This window comes from Symphalangus syndactylus, chromosome 3, assembly GCF_028878055.3.
Source record: "Symphalangus syndactylus isolate Jambi chromosome 3, NHGRI_mSymSyn1-v2.1_pri, whole genome shotgun sequence".
In the NCBI taxonomy this organism is placed as follows: domain Eukaryota; kingdom Metazoa; phylum Chordata; class Mammalia; order Primates; family Hylobatidae; genus Symphalangus; species Symphalangus syndactylus.
The window spans coordinates 74,572,209-74,590,377 of record NC_072425.2 but is presented as its reverse complement, the minus strand read 5'-3'; the positions used below and the strand labels follow the sequence as shown (position 1 = coordinate 74,590,377).

The following is an 18,169-nucleotide window of genomic DNA, read 5'->3' as shown; positions in this document are numbered from 1 at the left end:
TCTTATTTACATGGGATTTGGCTATATCTTTAAATAAAAGAAATCTAATTAAAAACACAAATTTCAAAGGACTAAATATTATAAATATAAATAATGTGGGATGTATTTTCAGGGCACATAAATCATTAACCATTGCATTATATATTTATGCTTTTAATTTTTTCAGCATTGTTTCTAATATTTCTCATGTTATTTGTTTCCACATTAACAGCACAGCATACCATGACAGTTGTTTGCCTTTATTTGCAATTTTGTTCGTTTACTTCTAATGTCTTTTCCAAAGTAATTGATTTTGAGGCATGTTTTTAGTGCTGCTTCTGATACCCACATTTAAAGAATGCTTGCATGACATTGTTATTGGATACAAATAATTTTTAATTATAATAGTAGTGGATAGTTAAATAACAGAGAATAGTGATTGAACTCTAACAGATGTTGTCATGCACATAAACAAGCGTATAATTCACACATACTGAAAAAGGAGAGAATATTTTCTTGCTAGAGACTTCACCATGTGGCCTTGCCATGAACGCAGTTCACCATTCATTCAGTCTACTACATCTGCAATTATGCAAGTTTTGAAGAAATCTGAAAATATTTGGATTTATATTATCTCAAGTGTTGTGCATAAATTGAGACTTGATTAATTTTTATATTATGGTCTCTTACATTTGCTTAATCCACATTTGTATAAAGTGGGACAGCATTATAGAAAGTAAAGGAAATGCAGGTTATCATTCCATAGCTCTAAGCACTGGTAAAGAAATACAGAGGATTAGGAAGCCATGGGGTCATTTCCAAGGAGGGAAATGGAAGAAAATTGCAAGCTGTTTATTTTGAACTTCTCCTGTTAAACTGGATGTTTATTAAAGCTCATCTCAATTTCAATTAAAGAAACCTTCTCTTGAAAGTACCTCTATCATCTCCCAAAGAACCAGAATAGCGGAAAAGTTGGAAAGAAGGCACATTAGAGAACTGGTCCAAAGCTGGCTGTTAGAAACTGAGAAAATTGTTAACAGAGAATTGTTTCACAATACGTGGACAAGGCGTCCATGTATTGTTTCAGAGTAAAGAAGAAACTATATCCCTTTAACAGCAGTTATTCCCTGAAATGGCAGGATTGCCTGTCCTACCACTGGGACTCTATGCACTGGTATGGATGTGGCATTGCTAAAATATTGAGATTTCTGTGCTGGTTGGAAATGAGCTGTGGCCTCAAGTCCCCCAGGACCCTGATGTCTCAGCCTCTGGACTTCCTGGTTGCATTATGACTTTCCTGGGCCCTAAGCACTTTTGCCTTCATGGGCCCCTTCCTCCACTAAAACAAACAAACAACTATATTTTACAACTGAGTTGATATAAAGACAAAAATAATCTGAGTTAGACTATATTCTCCTTTTTTTTTTTTGGATTTAAAGCTTATTAAAGAAATATCTAAACTACCTATTGGGTACTATGCTTATTACCTGGGTGACAAAATAATCTGTACACCAAACCCCCATAACATGAAATTTACCTAAATAAACAAACCTGCACATATACCTCTGAACCTAAAATAAAAGCTTTTTAAAAAGAAATATCTTTTTAGGCTATAGTTCTCATTTTCATTTTGTAAAAAATACCCATCTTTTCTTCCCTCTTTTATGCTGTTTGAATCCTTGCCTATTTTTGACTGCGTTACTGTATTTTACGGCCATGTGATGTGACTGCGTTATTCTTAACCCTCCTGAAATTATTACTAACATACCAATGAGTGTTGTTATCACACAGTGTTCTTTTTTTCTCCCCCACTGGGAAGTACTCTTGGACTTCTATGCCCTATTTTAAGACAAATTTTCTGTATAACAGCTGTCATCAGTTTCTTTGCTCTGAGGTGTTTATGGATATTATATTTTCAGCATCATTTCCGGGCTTAGCTTTGAGTTTCTACGGAGTTTGTTTTTCAAAATGGCATCTGCATTTTTTATTGTGGTAAAATATGCATGACATAAAATATACATGACGTAAAATTTACCATTTTAATCTTTTTTAGCATGTAATTCAATGGCATTAAGTACATTCCTGTTGTTGTATTCATTTTTAAAGATTCTGATTTTAAAAGAAATTAAAATATGTTCATGGGCCCCTAAAAGTATTGTGAGCCCTAGGCACTGTGCTTTCTGTGTCTGATGGCTAAGTTGTTTCAGCCTGGACTTCCTAGAAGCCAGATCAGTACCTGGCTGACTGGGGGCCTCTAGAACTTACTCAGTTGGCTTGGCTGAGAAATATTTACCATCCCAGATGCAGATGCATCTTCGCTAAAAATCAAGAGTTGGACATGGAGGAATTACCTTTAGGAGCCCTTTATTGTTTAATTAGGCTCTTTCACCTCAAAAATACTCTCCAAAGAGGAATTGCATTTGGTTTTCTATTTCCTAATGATACGGAGAGGAGGTAGAGAAATACTGGGTAGAAGAGGGTGATCCCCAGTGAGGGTCACATCCTCAAGCCTGGACCTATGGCCCAAAGTGAGAATATGCATTACTGTTTACCTGCCTGAATGTTGCCTTTCCAAAGACACCCTGGCCCGCCCCACCCTCCATCCTGTACCTATAAAAATCCTAGGCCTCACCAGCAGAGCAGCAGAGAAGAAGCAGTCAGACATTGGAGAGAAGCAGCTTGATTTCAGAGGGACAGTTTGTTGGGAGGACCTCAAAGAAGAGTTCAGCCAGGGACAGCCGAACTCCAGGGGAAGATTATATTCCCAATCCATCCCCTTTCCAGCTCTCCATCCCACTGCGAGCAACTTCCACTGCTCAATAAAATGCTCCACATTCACCATCTTCAATTTGTTTGTGTGATCTGATTCTTCCTGGACACCATCTTCAATTTGTTTGTGTGATTTGATTCTTCCTGGACACTGAACAAGAGCTCAGGATACAGAGGGCTGTCACACAGAGCTGTTAAAACACTTAGCCATCTGTGGATGGCAAAGCTAAGACAATACACTTTAACACATGCCCTCAGGGGCTCTGATGGTCATGGGCAACCCCTAGGCGCTTCCATGGGCTCACACAGAGTTCTGCTCCTGCTGGTCACCCAGAAGCACTTATCCCAGCCTCTGCACTCACTTACCTACCTGCAAGGAGTTGAGAGCTGCTGGCTGAGTAAGCAAGCCACCCTTTCATGAGTCCCACGAAAGGGTCAAGGGAGCGATCCCATTTTACTAAGAAGGGTTGCCCACCAGGTGCCTTAAAAAGAAGACAAGAGAAAGAATGGCTTGCTGAGAAACAGAAAGAGCTGGGACAGAAAGAGAATCCAGAACAGGGTGAAGATTCTATAGAAAACCTCACTTGTCTGAATTACATTAGCTTTCAAATCCCAGTTATTTTAAGGCCATCTCTTTGTATCTTTGCTTCATTCCATGTCCCTATTGTCTTCCCCATTTTCATTTCAGCATAGACAGTCTCTTTCTTTTTCTTTCTCCTCCTCCTCTCCCTCCTCCTCTTTTTCTTCTGTTATTTTAAAAAATAATAGCATGGAAAATTGTTCAAGTTAATCTGGCCACATAGAAAAATCAAGTATAAAAGCCTTGTATTCTAGAGTAAAGTGTGGTTTTTCCAAACTTGTACCTGGAAAATTAAGGCTGAAATTTAACTAAGTTCCAGGCTTATAATGTATCTTTATTACTTTCATTTTAGTGCTATTTTATTTGTACTTCATCTGACTATATCCACAATTTAATCTTCTTTGTCTTGTTAATTTTCTGACTCAATATTCACTAACAAACAAATAATTGCCATTTGCTTATTTATCTATCGTGTACTATTGACTGAAATGAAATGAGTGAGAGTTTTAGAATCCTCTGCAAATAAGGTAGTGGTAGGGGGTGGAATTGGAGAAGAGGAAAGGGTCTTATAATCCCTGCCAGAGTGTTCCATAATGTTGCTGCTAGTTAACCATGGAAACAGGTTTTTTTGACTTGGTTTCAGAAGGATATGTGGCCTTTCTAACCTAAATATCTTGCCTGAAAGATCTCAACACATGTCATACATATGTGTGCTGACCTTATATTTATACTTGAAGGCTTGGTTTTATATAGTTTTATAAACAAACAGTTCTGGTTCTGAGTCTCATGACATTCTGCCAGCTCTAAGAACCACATTTCCTAGGCCCCAGCTTCAACCTTAGGATCTGCTGGTTGTTGCTCATATAACTCCATAGAACTTCCATAGATTACTGAGTTGATTGGGATACAATAGAATTTGCCTTATTGAATAAAATATACAGTTGCTGGTAGATGAGTAGAAGGAAGGAAGGAATGAAGCGAGGAAGCAAGGAAAGGAGGGAAGACAGAAGAAATAAAGGGAGGAAGAGAGGAATGAAGTAACACTGTCTACCATGTTCCAGGCACTGGCTTAGTTATCTTACATGTATTAGCTCACTTAATCCTCACAACTGCCCCAGAATATCAACCTATTAGAATTATATACTGAGGAATCTGTGTCCCAGAGAGTTTAAGTATGAGTAATAACACACCATATAAGTGTTCAAAGTGAACTTGGGTCTGATTCCAAGTGCCATATTTCTGGCTACTTTGCAAAACACGACTCAAAACTTATATACTCCAACCTTTGTAGGCCTTGATCTCCTCGCTTTAAGACTAGAGTTAGATGGACAGGCACGGTGGATCACACCTGTATTCCCAGTACTTTGGAAGGCTGAGGTGGGCAGTTCATTTGAGCTCAGGAGGTCCAGGCCAGTCTGGCCAACATGGTGAAACCCCATCTTTACTAAACATACAAAAGATTAGTTGGGCCTGGTAGCAGTGAGCCTAGATTGCACCACTGCATTCCAACCTGGGTGACAGAGTGAGACTCTGTCTCAAAAAAAAAAAAAAAAAAAAGACTAGGGTTAGACAGTATGATGGTTAATTTTCTGTGTCAGCTTAACCAGATTATTTGCCCTGTAGTTTAGTCAAATACTTGTCTAGATGTTGTTGTGGAGGTCTTTTGTAAATGTGATTAACATTTACAATCAGTTAACTTTTAGTAAAGATTATTCCAAATAATGTAAGTGGGCCTCATTGAATCAGTTTACAGCCTTAAGTGCAAAAAACTAAGGTTTTCTGGAGAAAAAGGAATTCAGTCTCAAGATTGTAACACAGAAATCCTTCCTGAGTTACTTGCTGGCCTCCACAATCATGTGAGCCAATTCCTTAAAATCAATCTCTCTCTCTCTCTCTCTCTCTGTGTGTGTGTCTATTCTGTTGGTTCTTTGATACAGACACAATGATCTTTCCAAGCTCTCTGGCTCTCAGATTCTACTATTTGATTTGATTTGATTCTGTCTCAATGATCTTTTCCCATTGAAATAGTAATTCATTTATGACCACGTATCCTTTTGGATTAAAGACCTTGGTAGACATTTAATTCAAACTTAGTTGAAAATTAAATGTTAATTATACCTAATTATAAATTAATTATTTTAACTTCCTGCTCATCTTGTATATCACCAACAGTAGAGAAATTGTGGGTCTTAATTCTCAGGAAACAGATAGTGTTTTCTAGGGTTGTGTTCTTTTAGTAGAGAGATACCCTATTTCTCCAGAAACTTAACTTTTGCCTTATGTTGCCTCTAAAGTTATTTATTAACTTTTTTGAGACGGAGTCTTGCTCTGTCACTCAGGCTGGAGTGCAGTGGTGTGATCTTGGCTCACTGCAATCTCTACCTCCAGGCTCAAGTGATCCTCCTGCCTCAGCCTCTGAAAGTGCTGGGATTACAGGCATGAGCTGCTGCTGGTCTAACATTTGTTTCTAAGTTAGGCCATAAAGCTAAGTTCTGCTTCAGAGAACTTGGAATTATGAGATATTTTATTTTCTTCTTTTTAATTATCTTCAATTTCTACAGTGAACATATATGACTTTTGTAAGGAGAAATAAAGTTTTAAAGATTGAGAAGCCTAGGCCTCAAATTGATATACAGCCCATTAAGTCATTCCATTATAAAACAGTGGCAGAGGTAAATGTCCTCACATAATATAGACTGAAGAATAAGAAAAATCATATTTGTGTTTTATATGATTGAAGTGATAGAGCCAATCAATTTTGTGCATTAGAAAGAAATAAATATATTAATAGCTAATGTTTAATTGTGTATTGCTTAGTTTTTGATGCTGGCCATAACTAAAATTTGTGTGATATTAATCTTTAAAAGTCAATTTATTTGTGAAGTGTTCATTTACACAGATCTTCATATTTTTTTGTAGTGAAACCTTACTATGTTGACTGAATTCATTAGTGGTAGAGATATTTATATTTCTATCCACAGCTTAAATTTCTTTGTACTTTCCATGGCTATTTCCCTGTAGCTAAGAGTCTTATGCTCTATTAATACCTGTATTTGTTACAAATGCTTCTCCCTTCTAAAACTTTATCAAGTAAATAGTAGTAGTAAATAATTCTTAAATACATAAGAATATATCCCACTAGTTACATATTTATTTAGCTACATTTGCCAATTATTCTTATGTTTGTGACACAATCATTGGAGGAAAAAATATCCAGTAGAAATAAAATTTGGCCAGGTGCGGTGGCTCACACCTGTCATCCCAATGCTTTGGGAGGCTTGAGATGGGAAAATGGCTTGAGGCCAAGAGTTCAAACCTGCAGTGAGCTATGATCACACCACTGCACTCCAGGTTGAGTGACACATCAAGACTCTGTCTCTGAAAAAAAAATTTTGAAAAAATTAAAGAAATAAAATATTTTAAATTTAGTGAAAGATATGAATGAGGGAATCCACCTTAGATACCCATCCCCCATTGGTCCCCAGGGTAGATAAGGTAGGTTTGATTGTAGGATAATTCTTCTTTTCCTCCCACCATTCTGCACGTGTGCTTAGAAGACAACCTTATTAGAGGAAGGCAAGTCTTCAGTCAAGTGCATGTAATTGGTAAAGACTTTTATACATGATGTCTGCTGGAAATAATGAAACAAAATATCACAATTTACTATTATATCTATTTTTATTCCATCCAATGTGACATTCACATAAATAAGCTTACTAACTCAAATATCATTTTAAGAGTAAATGGAACACTCAAAATGAGCATCCTTATAGGCACACTAGGGAAAATGGTCTTTGCTGTAATAATGCCAGGCGGCTAATAGCTATCTTTAATAGTGGACGCAAGGTTAGTTTGCACTGACTAATTTGGCCAGGAAGCATAGCCCATTATGCATTTTTATGGACGATCTGGATGAAAGAATTGAGACTATGTTTCCAAATTATCTTGTAATATTAAATTAGGCAGAGTTACTATGTTCCAGAAGGCAGTCCTAAAACTGAAAATGACCTTGAAAAATAAAACTATCAGAAATGAAAAGTCCTAAAGAAAAAGGATGAAATCCTATATTAATGAGTAGAACCAAGGAATAGCCTACCAGAAGATTGGAAAAAATCAGCTAAGGACTGGCTATGCAGTTGACTAAGAAGTAGCAGTATCATCTTATCCCGAAAAAAGGTGCAGGAGATAATGGTGCTTAGAGTAAGGATAGAGCATACAAGGGGCCATGGGGGTGGAGGTGGAGTGGATACTGGGAGAGCCCATCATTTAAAGATACATTAATGCATTTTACTGATGTAAGTGGTAAAACCATGAGGGAAGGTGGGTTGGGGGAACCACTCACTAAGAGGACCCTCCTTTAACATCCTAACCTGCCTTGCCATGATCTGAGAAAGAATAAAGAGAAGGAAGAGAACAAGAAGAAAAGAAAGAAGAATGCTTTCTTAACCAATTTTCTGAAGGCCAGTTTTCCCCTACGGTGATTCTTTTGCTGCAACTCCAGTGCTTCTTGTCTTGCAGGGCCTGTTTTGCCTTCAGCATTCCTTTCTCTGATGCTCTTTCTTTTCCTCCTTCTACCAGCATGTTTTATGAGACTCCCCCAATCCTTCACTGAAAATGCACCCTCAAGGGTGGCTAGAGGTTGATTGACATTGTTGTGTTTTGTCAGGTGCTACTCTGGGTTAGGCTTCTTTGGAGCTTAGCAATTGTTGGTTACCGCTACATTCTTCAGCCTCCCTCCCTCTTCAGAGCCTATGACATTGCAACACTCTCTCCTAACCTCTCCTTCTCTGTCCTTCATGGCTTCTTTATGGACCCAATCATGGGATTCCGCAACATTTGTGCCCCAGATCCCTGCACCTCTCGTTTTACACAATCTCAGAGAATTCATCCATTGCCATGGCTCTGTACCAATCAACCAATCAACCCCCTAACCAACTGGGCAGGGGGTAATTTTAATTGTTGTATAATTTCAAACTTACAGGAAAGTTTCAAAAATGGCACAAGGAGCTTCCATATATTCTTTGCAGAGTTGATAGCTGTTTATCATATGAAGGTAGGCTGAAGACATCCTGCCCTTTTGCTTCTAAATAGTTCAATGTGTATCTCCTAAAAATAAGGACGAGTGTCTGTGGTACAGTTTTCAATTTCAGCAAAATTGATACAGTGCAATTATATAATCCACAGTCCATGTTAAATATAATCTATGGTCCCAATAATGTTCTTTATAGCTATTTTTTCCCTGCCAGTGATCACTGCTGTGCTTAGGGCACTGACTTCTCTCCAGGCCATCTGTCCCACAGCACTACCTTCCAAATAAACATTTTTTACTGATGTCATCTTAAATTAAAAATGTCTAAAATGTGACTCATCATTTCCCCCCTAAAACAAATCATCCCCACCCCCATGTCTTTCTAATTCTTTTCAGTGTTATTATAACTCTCCTGGCCTTCCAGGCTTGAAGCTATGAATCATCTTTTGTTCTTTATCCCCAGTTAGCTATGTAAGTCCTTTATGTTCTTCCTGTGAAATGACTCTTTCATTCTGCATAAGCCTTTGTGCACTAATGCCCACTCATCCCACACATCAGACAAATTCTTCTGATTACACTCATCTACCTGAAGGGCTCAGAAAAAGCTTGCAATGGTTGTCCTTCCTTAAGTAAACTCTGTCACAACTCTGTGTGTGTAGCACTGAATAGTGACCTAGCCAACAGTAACATATAGTAATTCACAAATCTGTTTCAATACACACCTTCTCCCCATTCCCACTAAATAAATGTTGAAGAGAGATTTACCAATTATGTTAGGGTGTGGAAAATATAACTACAACTCACATATGCAGAGGAAATTTATCTAACTGATAATTGACCTTCTTCTGGAGCCCACCAGTGGGAAAACATAAGTTCTTCAATCCATATAAAGCTTAGTCTGATGCCATAATTTAAATAGTTCTGCTTTCTATAGAAAGTGTTTAATTCCTCCTGAAGAAAACGCTCACCTTCTCAGAGATCCTCTCCCATCCTGTATGTGCAGAGAAGAGCTAACATAGCAGAACTGAGACTACTATCCTTTCGAAGCCTGCTTACAATGTTGGTCCTTGATGGGCATCTAGAAACTTGGCTTTCAGGATAAGAATTCCCTGATTAGAATGACCCATTGTAGCTAAAATGTTTGTGCAAACAATATGTTTTATGCTGAACACCTGTTTCCTTCTGGGAGTCTGAAATTTTGGGACATGCTAGGCAGAGGCTGCCTACATGACCTAGCTCCCAGTAAAAACTTTGGGCACTGAGTCTGCAATTAGCTTTCCCAGCAGATAGCATGGCACAACTCACTGTTGGGGGATTTACACTCATCCTGTGTGACTCCACTGGGAGAGGACTCTTGGAAATTTGCACCTGGTTTCCTGTGGATGTCAGCCCATAGCCTTTGCTGATTTTGCTTTGTATCATTTTTATGTAATAAATCAAAACCATGAGTACAACTATACAGGCGGTCCCTGACTTACGATGGTTCAACTTACAATTTTTTGATTTTATGATGCATTTATTGGTATTAAATGCATTTCACCTTATGAGCTTTTTTTACTTAGATGGGTTTATTAAGATGTAACTGCATTGCAAATTGAGGAGCATCTGTATATAGGTGTGTGTGCATATACACACACAACTGTGAGTCCTCCTAGATCATCAAACCTGAGGTGGTCTTGGGGACCCCAATACACCATACTCTTTTCTCCCTGAAAAGAGGAGAAAAATCCTATTTTCCAAAACTGGTCACAACTTGTGCTCCTGTCCCACATGCTCTTATGATGTGATTTTGACACTCCTCCAACTGAGAAGCAGAGTCTAAATTACTCCCCTAGAGAGAATCGTGGTGAACTGTGACTATGGTGGCATGGATGCTATGTGACTTTCAAGGCTAGGTGATAAAGAGCAATACACCTTCCTCTTGTTTCACTTTGTGGGATGCACATTCTCAGGACCCAGTCACTGTGCTGTGAGGAAGCTAAGCAGAGGACCCATGCAGCTGTTCCAACCAACAGCCCCAGCTGAGGTCCCAGCAGCCAGCCAGCATCAGTGACCAAATGGAATGAGATGTGTACAGCCCCTACCCTCAACTCACTTCCAACTTTCATGTCTTCTATGAGTCTGTCTTCTTTCTATGAATCAGCTGAGACCCTGAACATTGCAGAGCAGAGGGCTGCCTTTGCCATATCCTGTCCAAATTCCTGACCCAAAGAATCTGGAGGCATAGTGAAATGGCTATTGTTTTACACTAGTATGAGCAGAGTGGGTTGTTTGCAGCAACAAGAATGCAGCTTTCCCTACAATGGCATCCAGATACATGGAGAGAAGGATGTGACTTAGCATCCTGATGCCAGAAGGGAGGAGGAGGGTTTTACATGTGGTATTTTCTGCCTGTTCTGTTCTCTGGGGTGATATCCCTAGTCTACCTGGTTGCTCTTTCCTTTGCTGGCATTAGTGGCCCAACTTTATGGACATTGTAACTGGCAGTCTTTTTCTCTTTATCCCTGGGCTTGGTTGGAGCCCAGAAGGCCTGTCTGGGATGACTCAGCCTCATTTCCATTCCCATAGACACTGTACACCCTACAGACAACTTCTGTGACTCTTATGCAGCCCCAGCTCCAATGGTCACCTCTGCAGCCCCTGTTAGTATCCTCCTCTGCAGACTTGCAGCTACCTTAGGATCTCATCCATGCCACAGGAAAACAAAAGTGGCTCAGGATTGATGAATCTTAGTGGTTCCCTCTACCTGACCATGCTAGTGAAAGGAAAGGGCCATCTGAGAGTTGATCCATTTCAAGAGTTTCCAACAGAAACGGGGGCCAGGAAGCTCCTATGTATTTTTTTTACACTTTAAGTTCTAGGGTACATGTGTACAACGTGCAGGTTTGTTACATATGTATACATGTGCCATGTTGGTGTGCTGCACCCATGAACTCATCATTTACATTAGGTATAACTCCTAATGCTATCCTTTCTCCCTCTCCCCACCCCACGACAGGCCCCATTGTGTGATGTTCCCCACCCTGTGTCCAAGTGTTCTCATTGTTCAATTCCCACCTATGAGTGAGAACATGCGGTGTTTGGTTTTTTGTCCTTGCAATAGTTTGCTGAGAATGATGGTTTCCAGCTTCATCCATGTCCCTACAAAGGACATGAACTCATCATTTTTTATGGCTGCATAGTATTCCATGATGTGTATGTGCCACATTTTCTTAATCCAGTCTATCATTGATGGACATTTGGGTTGGTTCCAAGTCTTTGCTATTGTGAGTAGTGCCGCAATAAACACACGTGTGCATGTGTGTTTATAGCAACATGATTTAGAATCCTTTGGGTATATACCCAGCAATGGGATGGCTGGGTCAAACGGTATTTCTAGTTCTAGATCCTTGAGGAATCGCCACACTGTCTTCCACAATGATTGAACTAGTTTACAGTCCCACCAACAATGTGAAAGTGTTCCTATTTCTCCACATTCTCTCTAGCACCTGTTGTTTCTTGACTTTTTAGTGATTGCCATTCTAACTGGTGTGAGATGGTTATCTTATTGTGGTTTTGATTTGCATTTCTCTGATGGCCAGTGATGATGAGCATTTTTTTCATGTGTCTGTTGGCTGCATAAATGTCTTCTTTTGAGAAGTGTCTGTTCATATCCTACAGAATGGGAAAAAAATTTTTGCAATCTACTCATCTGACAAAGGGCTAATATCCAGAATCTACAAAGAGATCCTGTGTATTTATTGCCATTATTCTCATTCATCTAGTGTACCATTCCCTATTCAGGTCAAAGGGATTTCGCCTGATTAAAGCCCAGGGATGGGAAAATTGGGACACAATGTTGGCTCTTTCTGCTTTCCTTTCCCCTTTGCTTTTTAATTCTTATAATTCCCTAGACAGGTTCTTCCCTATCTTCCTTCTCTTCATTTCAACTCTTCTCTAAGTCTTCATAGCAAAGGATATTTTCTCTACCCATTTGGAGAACTCTATAATCTCCCAGGTTTGGTCATTGACATTCTAAAGTCCTCAAAACTGTGAGTTGGATTACAAGGATATTGTCTTGCTCAAAAATCCTATTTTGTATGTCAGAAGCTGGTATGACTTTGCTCTTTGGTTGGTGTTTTTCTGAAACAAAGTACAAATGGGTGGTTGCATACATGGAAAGAGGAAAACACATGAAGAATTTTCCAGTTATTACCCCCTTTATTGACTTGAGTGGTATACTAAATGACTTTCTTGTCCAGGATTCCCACAATACCAGTTTTGCCTCGGTTCCGAGCTGCAGTCAATAGTAACGTTTTTTAAGGTTGTTCTTCGTATACTTGGTTTTTTTTTCTATTCTATTTCATGCTTTTTGTGTTAAACTTTGAAAAGCATACTCACTCTGCTTTCTTATAATTAGACCCTCTAGGTTTCTAGTAAGTTGTTCTAATTTTTGAATACCTACCTTGTTCTCCTATTTTACGTTTGCATGTTTCTGATTCCTAGTTGTATGCTTTGTCACAAATTTCCTGTTTTCCTTCCCTCCTACTTTTCTTTTTCTTTTTCTTTTTTTTTTTTTTTTTTTTTTTTTTTTTTTTTTTTTTTTTTTTTTTGAGACGGAGTCTCGCTCTGTCGCCCAGGCTAGAGTGCAGTGGCGCAATGTCGGCTCACTGCAAGCTCCGCCTCCCGGGTTCACGCCATTCTCCCGCCTCAGCCTCTCCGAGTAGCTGGGACTACAGGCGCCCGCCACCACGCCCGGCTAATTTTTTTTTGTATTTTTAGTGGAGACGGGGTTTCACCGTGGTTTCGATCTCCGCTGGGATTACAAGCGTGAACCACTGCGCCCGGCCCCTCCTACTTTTCATATATGCCCTGCTCCCTTGGTTTTAACCCATTTATTTGCTCTGATTCCAAGTACCTCAGTGTTCCAATATTGTAGATTATTCAGGTGTATGTTAGGATGCTTTTAATAAGATGTACAAAATCCAGCTCAAACTGGGTCAGACTATAAAAGCAACTTACTGGCTTCCATGTTCTAAAAAGTCAGACTTCAGGAAATGATTGATACAGTAATGCTATTGTGTTTCTTACTGACTCTCAGATGTGACTTTTATGGTGTTGGTTTCATGCTAAATTGGTTGTAGGAGAGCTGCAAACAGCACCCTGGGATAGATGCTTCTTTTATGTCCAATCATGGAAAAAGAACTCTTTCACATAGACCATTGAACGGAAGTCCTGGGCTTTAATCTGTTTGGACCACTTTAAGTCACATGCCTAACACTGAACCTATTACTGTTATTGAGAATGAGATGCCGCTATTCTGATTGTCTTCAGCCAATTAGATTCTGCTCCTAGACCTGGGACTGGGATCAATCCTACTCAAACTGCATCCCTGCTACACCCTGGGAAATGGGAGAAGCAGACTCAGGGGTGAGCTGGAGCCAGCTCTTAACAGTTGGCATGAGCTAACTATGCTCACCTCTTCTTCAGTGTTCACTTACCTCACTCTGGTAACTTGAAGTTAGCCTTAGTGGGGGTATTTACGCCACAGAAATTGGCAAATATTACAATTTTAATTTTTTAGAACTGGTTTACCAACACATCACTGAGAATGAGAGGAACCCAGTGTAACTAACATGGATTAACAGGCAACAGTCTCTTAACTAGTTTTTCTAATGTCAGAATTGCTTCTTCCAATGCATTCTTTTTTTTTTTTTTTTTTTTTTTTTTGAGACAGGGTCTTGCTCTGTTGCCCAGGCTGGAGAGCAGTGGCATGATTGCGGCTCGCTGCAGTCTCAGCTTCCTAGGCTTAAGTGATCCTTACGCCTCAGCATCCCGAGTAGCTGGGACTACAAGAACTTGTCATCATGCCCAGCTAATTTTATAAAGACGTGGTCTCACTGTGTTGCCCAGGCTAGTCTCAAACCCCTGGCCTCAAGTGATCCTCACACCTTGGCCTTCCAAAGTGTTGGGATTATAGGAGTGAGCCACTGTGCCTGGCCCATTCTTTTTTTAATAACAGCTTCACTGAGATATAATTTCATATACTATAACTCACCCTTTTAAAGTGTACAATTCAGTGATTTTTTAGTATATTTATGGGATTGTACAATCATCACCACAGTCAATTTCAGAACATTTTTGTCATCCCAGGAAACTCAGTACCTATTAACAGTCACTCCGCATTCCTTCCCATCATCCCATTCCCTGGCAATCACCAGTCTACTTTTCTGTCTCTGTGAATTTGCCTGTCCTGCACACTTAATACAAGAAATTGTACAATATGTGGTTTCGCTTCTTAGCACAATGTTTTCAGGGTTTTTCAATTCTGTAGCATGTATCAGTGTTTTATTCCTTTTGTTGACAAATAATATTTCATTGTATGTTTAGACTATGTTTGTTTATTCATGTAATTGATGACATGTGAATGATTGAGATCCAATTCTAACCACAGTTCCAGAATCCAGTTTTTTCCTCCTCTAGTCTTTAGTGCTTCTGCTACCAGAATCACCTTCCTAGAACAGCACATTTCATCTTGTCACTCACCTCATAAAAATCCTTCTCTCTGCCTATGAAATGCTCAAGGAGCACATAGATGCTGTATTTGAAGCTCTCTTCAGTTCGACTGCAGCAGGGATGGAAATGAGAAGATCTCACCTTCCTTTGAGGGAACATTTTGGCCAGTGATGCTCAAATCTCATTTAGAGGACCTCTATTTGACTTACCCACCAAGCAACCAACCATAACACCTGAAGAAATAGCCCGAATGACAAAAGCAAAAGCCCAAACTACATAGAACAGTGACACAGATATTATATAGCTCTACAATTTTATAGTCGATATTTATTTTCATCTCTTAATTGATAAAGGTTTTGTTAGGGTTCTGGAGGGATAATGAGTTTTATAGTCAGATAGATCTAATTTGTAGTCCTGGCTTAGTCGCTTATTACTGCCTTTCGTTAAATTCTCTCCTGAGATTTTAAGCAAATCATCATTTCTACGTGTAAAGTGGGTGTAATAATTCATACCTCAGAGCCCAGTTATGGATTAAAAACATAAACACTCAAATACTTGTGCCTAACCCGTAATAGGCACTCAATAAATACATGGACACTATTAAGGTTGAATATATAAATAAAATTTTCAGTTATTTTTGACAAAACCAATCTAAGATTATAACTGGTGTTCTTTCATTGTTTTATAGCTTTGGTGATTTAATTTCAATATTGTCCTAGTGCTTTAAAATTAGAGCCAATTTAAAGCAGAAATTAGATAAACAGTTAAAAGTCTTTATGTTCCATGTCTGCCATTACCCTTGGTGTAATCGGTAAGAATCAATATATCCTTTGGGAAATAGTCAATGATAGTATCTTGTCTTATTACAATGAAGCTTTTCTGAAGTGGCCTAAGGATAAACGTCTTAAACACTACACTGGGTTATGTTGAGGTAAATTCTTACAGGAATGTGTCAGAGCTTGGCATTTACCAGTGTCATGGGAAGTATGACTTGGTAACAATTATTAAAGATATAACCCAAGATATTATTCTTTGCAAGGTTATAACATATTTTTAAAAGGTGTTGAATTGTAGTTAAATTATAATTGTTTTGTTCTTATATATATGATCATAAAATTTAAATTGTTCTTTATGCTATGTATTTGTGGTTTAGAAAAATTTTACATGTGTAGTAACTTTTTAGTTTTATAAACAACCATGAACTATATTCTTTTTTTGGGCTTTGAAGTAATTATGAATGCAATAGCCATTTTTTTAATTGAAACATTTGCTATTTGAGAGAACAAATTGATCAATTGTTAAAAATTAACCTTCAATCATAAGAATAATATATGAAAAATAAACTTTTGAAGATTACTTCTTTTTACATATTTCAGTTATTAAATATTATTTCTCTTCTTTCTCCCATAGGCTTATCCCTGTCAAGATGATTATTCCATAGTCCACAGAAAATACCGTTCTCAGTTCACGGATCTAAATGGTTCTAAAAGATTTGGCATCAACACTTGGCATGATGAGAGTGGGATTTATGCTAATTCAGATGTAAAACAGAAACTATCCCTTGACTAGTGGGCCTATTGTGCCCATTTAAAAATAATGTATAGAATCAGCATCTCTGACTAATGAAAAATGGATGTAGCAGTTGATGATTTTCTATCTTAATAAATGCAATGGAAGTGTTACTATAGTAGATTCCTTTAAGCAGAAAGTCTTACTTTCTGGACCAGTGTTTATATCCTTATTTCATAAGCTACTCTGGTATTTTCCAAAGTTTATTGTGTGTCTTGCTGAGAGTATGCTACACAATTCTAGATGGTATTTAGTGAAACATTATTTTATGGATTAGGTATTTCTTTTAATAATTATTAGAAAAACACATAAAACTAGCACAATCAAGCTTATGATTTCTTAGGGTGTGGCTAATTATAAAAAAGTAGGCCAACTTAAATTCCACTGAAGACAAATTTTAAGTGAATAAATATATAGGTTGACATAAAACTTAAATGGCCAAAGTTTAGGCAACACTGGCCCTATAATAATGTTGAGTATGCATATGATTTTTTTTTGAGGGGGAAATTGGTATCTATAAATTTATATTTATCTGTGGTAGCTAGTTTCATTGTGGATTATTTATTTTGCATGACATTTTTCCTTATTCAAGTTAAGACCTTTTGAATATACAGATAGCAGAGGTGCAGATAGAATCTTTGTGAAACTCTAGGGGTTTAATGGGAAATCTAGTCATCTAGTGTTAGATTTGGAAGAAATCTTAGTCATTGTTTTGACTTACCCTTACATTTTACAGATGAGCAAACAGAGGTCCGTGGAGGTTTAAGTAGGCTGCTGTATTAGTTGGCTGGGTCTACCGTAACAAAATACCATAGACTGGGTGGCTTAAACAACAAAAAAGTCTGCAAGCCAGGAAGAGAGCCCTCACCAGAAATAAACCCTGCCAGAACCTTGATCTTAGACTTTTCAGCCTCCAAACCATGCAAAAATAAATTTCTGTATAATAGGAAGGTGAGTCAAAACAATTGCTAAGATTGTTACCTTCTTGCCCTGTTCTTGCATGGCAGGAGGGGGATGGGGATGGCAGACATCTTTCGCTTCCTCTTCATGTAAGGCTACAGTTTTATTTGGTTAGACCCCCACTCTTATGTTCTCATTTAACCTGAATTACCTCCTAAAGACCCTATCTTCAGATAGCCACATTGGGAGTAACGGCTTTGACATATAAATTTGGGGAGAACAGAATTCAGTTCATAGCTGTTGCCCAGGGTTATAGGAGTAGCAGATTCTGATGGATCTTTGAGGTGCATTTGAAAACTTTTATTTCTTCCGATGATGTATTTAATTATTTGGTCAACTTGGTCTTCATTTACTTATTTTTCTTTAAAAAAAAAATTCATGAACTAGCATTTCATGATAAATGCTAATTGAACACTGCGTCTAATGCTGGATTCACAAGATATGAAAAAGACTATAAGCTTTTTGATGAGAGAAATGATAATTAATATAGAAAATGTGACATACAAGGTAAGCATGTGCCAGAAGAATTTTACTGTAATTTCCTGCTGCTTTAAAATGTGTGTCCATATGCACACAAATATGTATATTATATATGCTAATTATGTATATTACATATACATTAAGTATAATATAGTCTATATAAATGTTAATTCATTATGTAGTACTTATTCTAGTAGATGTCTACCTAGGATTACCTTTCCTTCCACATACTATACATCCAAGTTTAACCATTCCTAACACTAACATATCTGGGGTGAAGAGCCATTTGAAGTATGCAAATCTGGATG

General features: G+C 38.2%; 1 protein-coding gene across 3 annotated transcripts in view; it reads left to right on the top strand.

Moving 5' to 3' along the window:
• Positions 1-16,534, top strand: part of CFAP95 (cilia and flagella associated protein 95) — an 82,916-nt gene extending 66,382 nt beyond the window's left edge. For 2 of the 3 annotated variants that reach the window (XM_055269959.2, XM_055269958.2), the window contains one exon: positions 16,263-16,534. In XM_055269959.2, coding sequence (XP_055125934.1) covers positions 16,263-16,293 — 31 coding nt within the window. In that variant the 3' untranslated portion in view covers positions 16,294-16,534. Of the gene's footprint in view, positions 1-12,254; positions 12,389-16,262 lie in introns of all 3 variants that reach the window. The other variant, XM_055269957.2, reaches the window with a different exon arrangement.
• Positions 16,535-18,169: the final 1,635 nt, after the last annotated feature.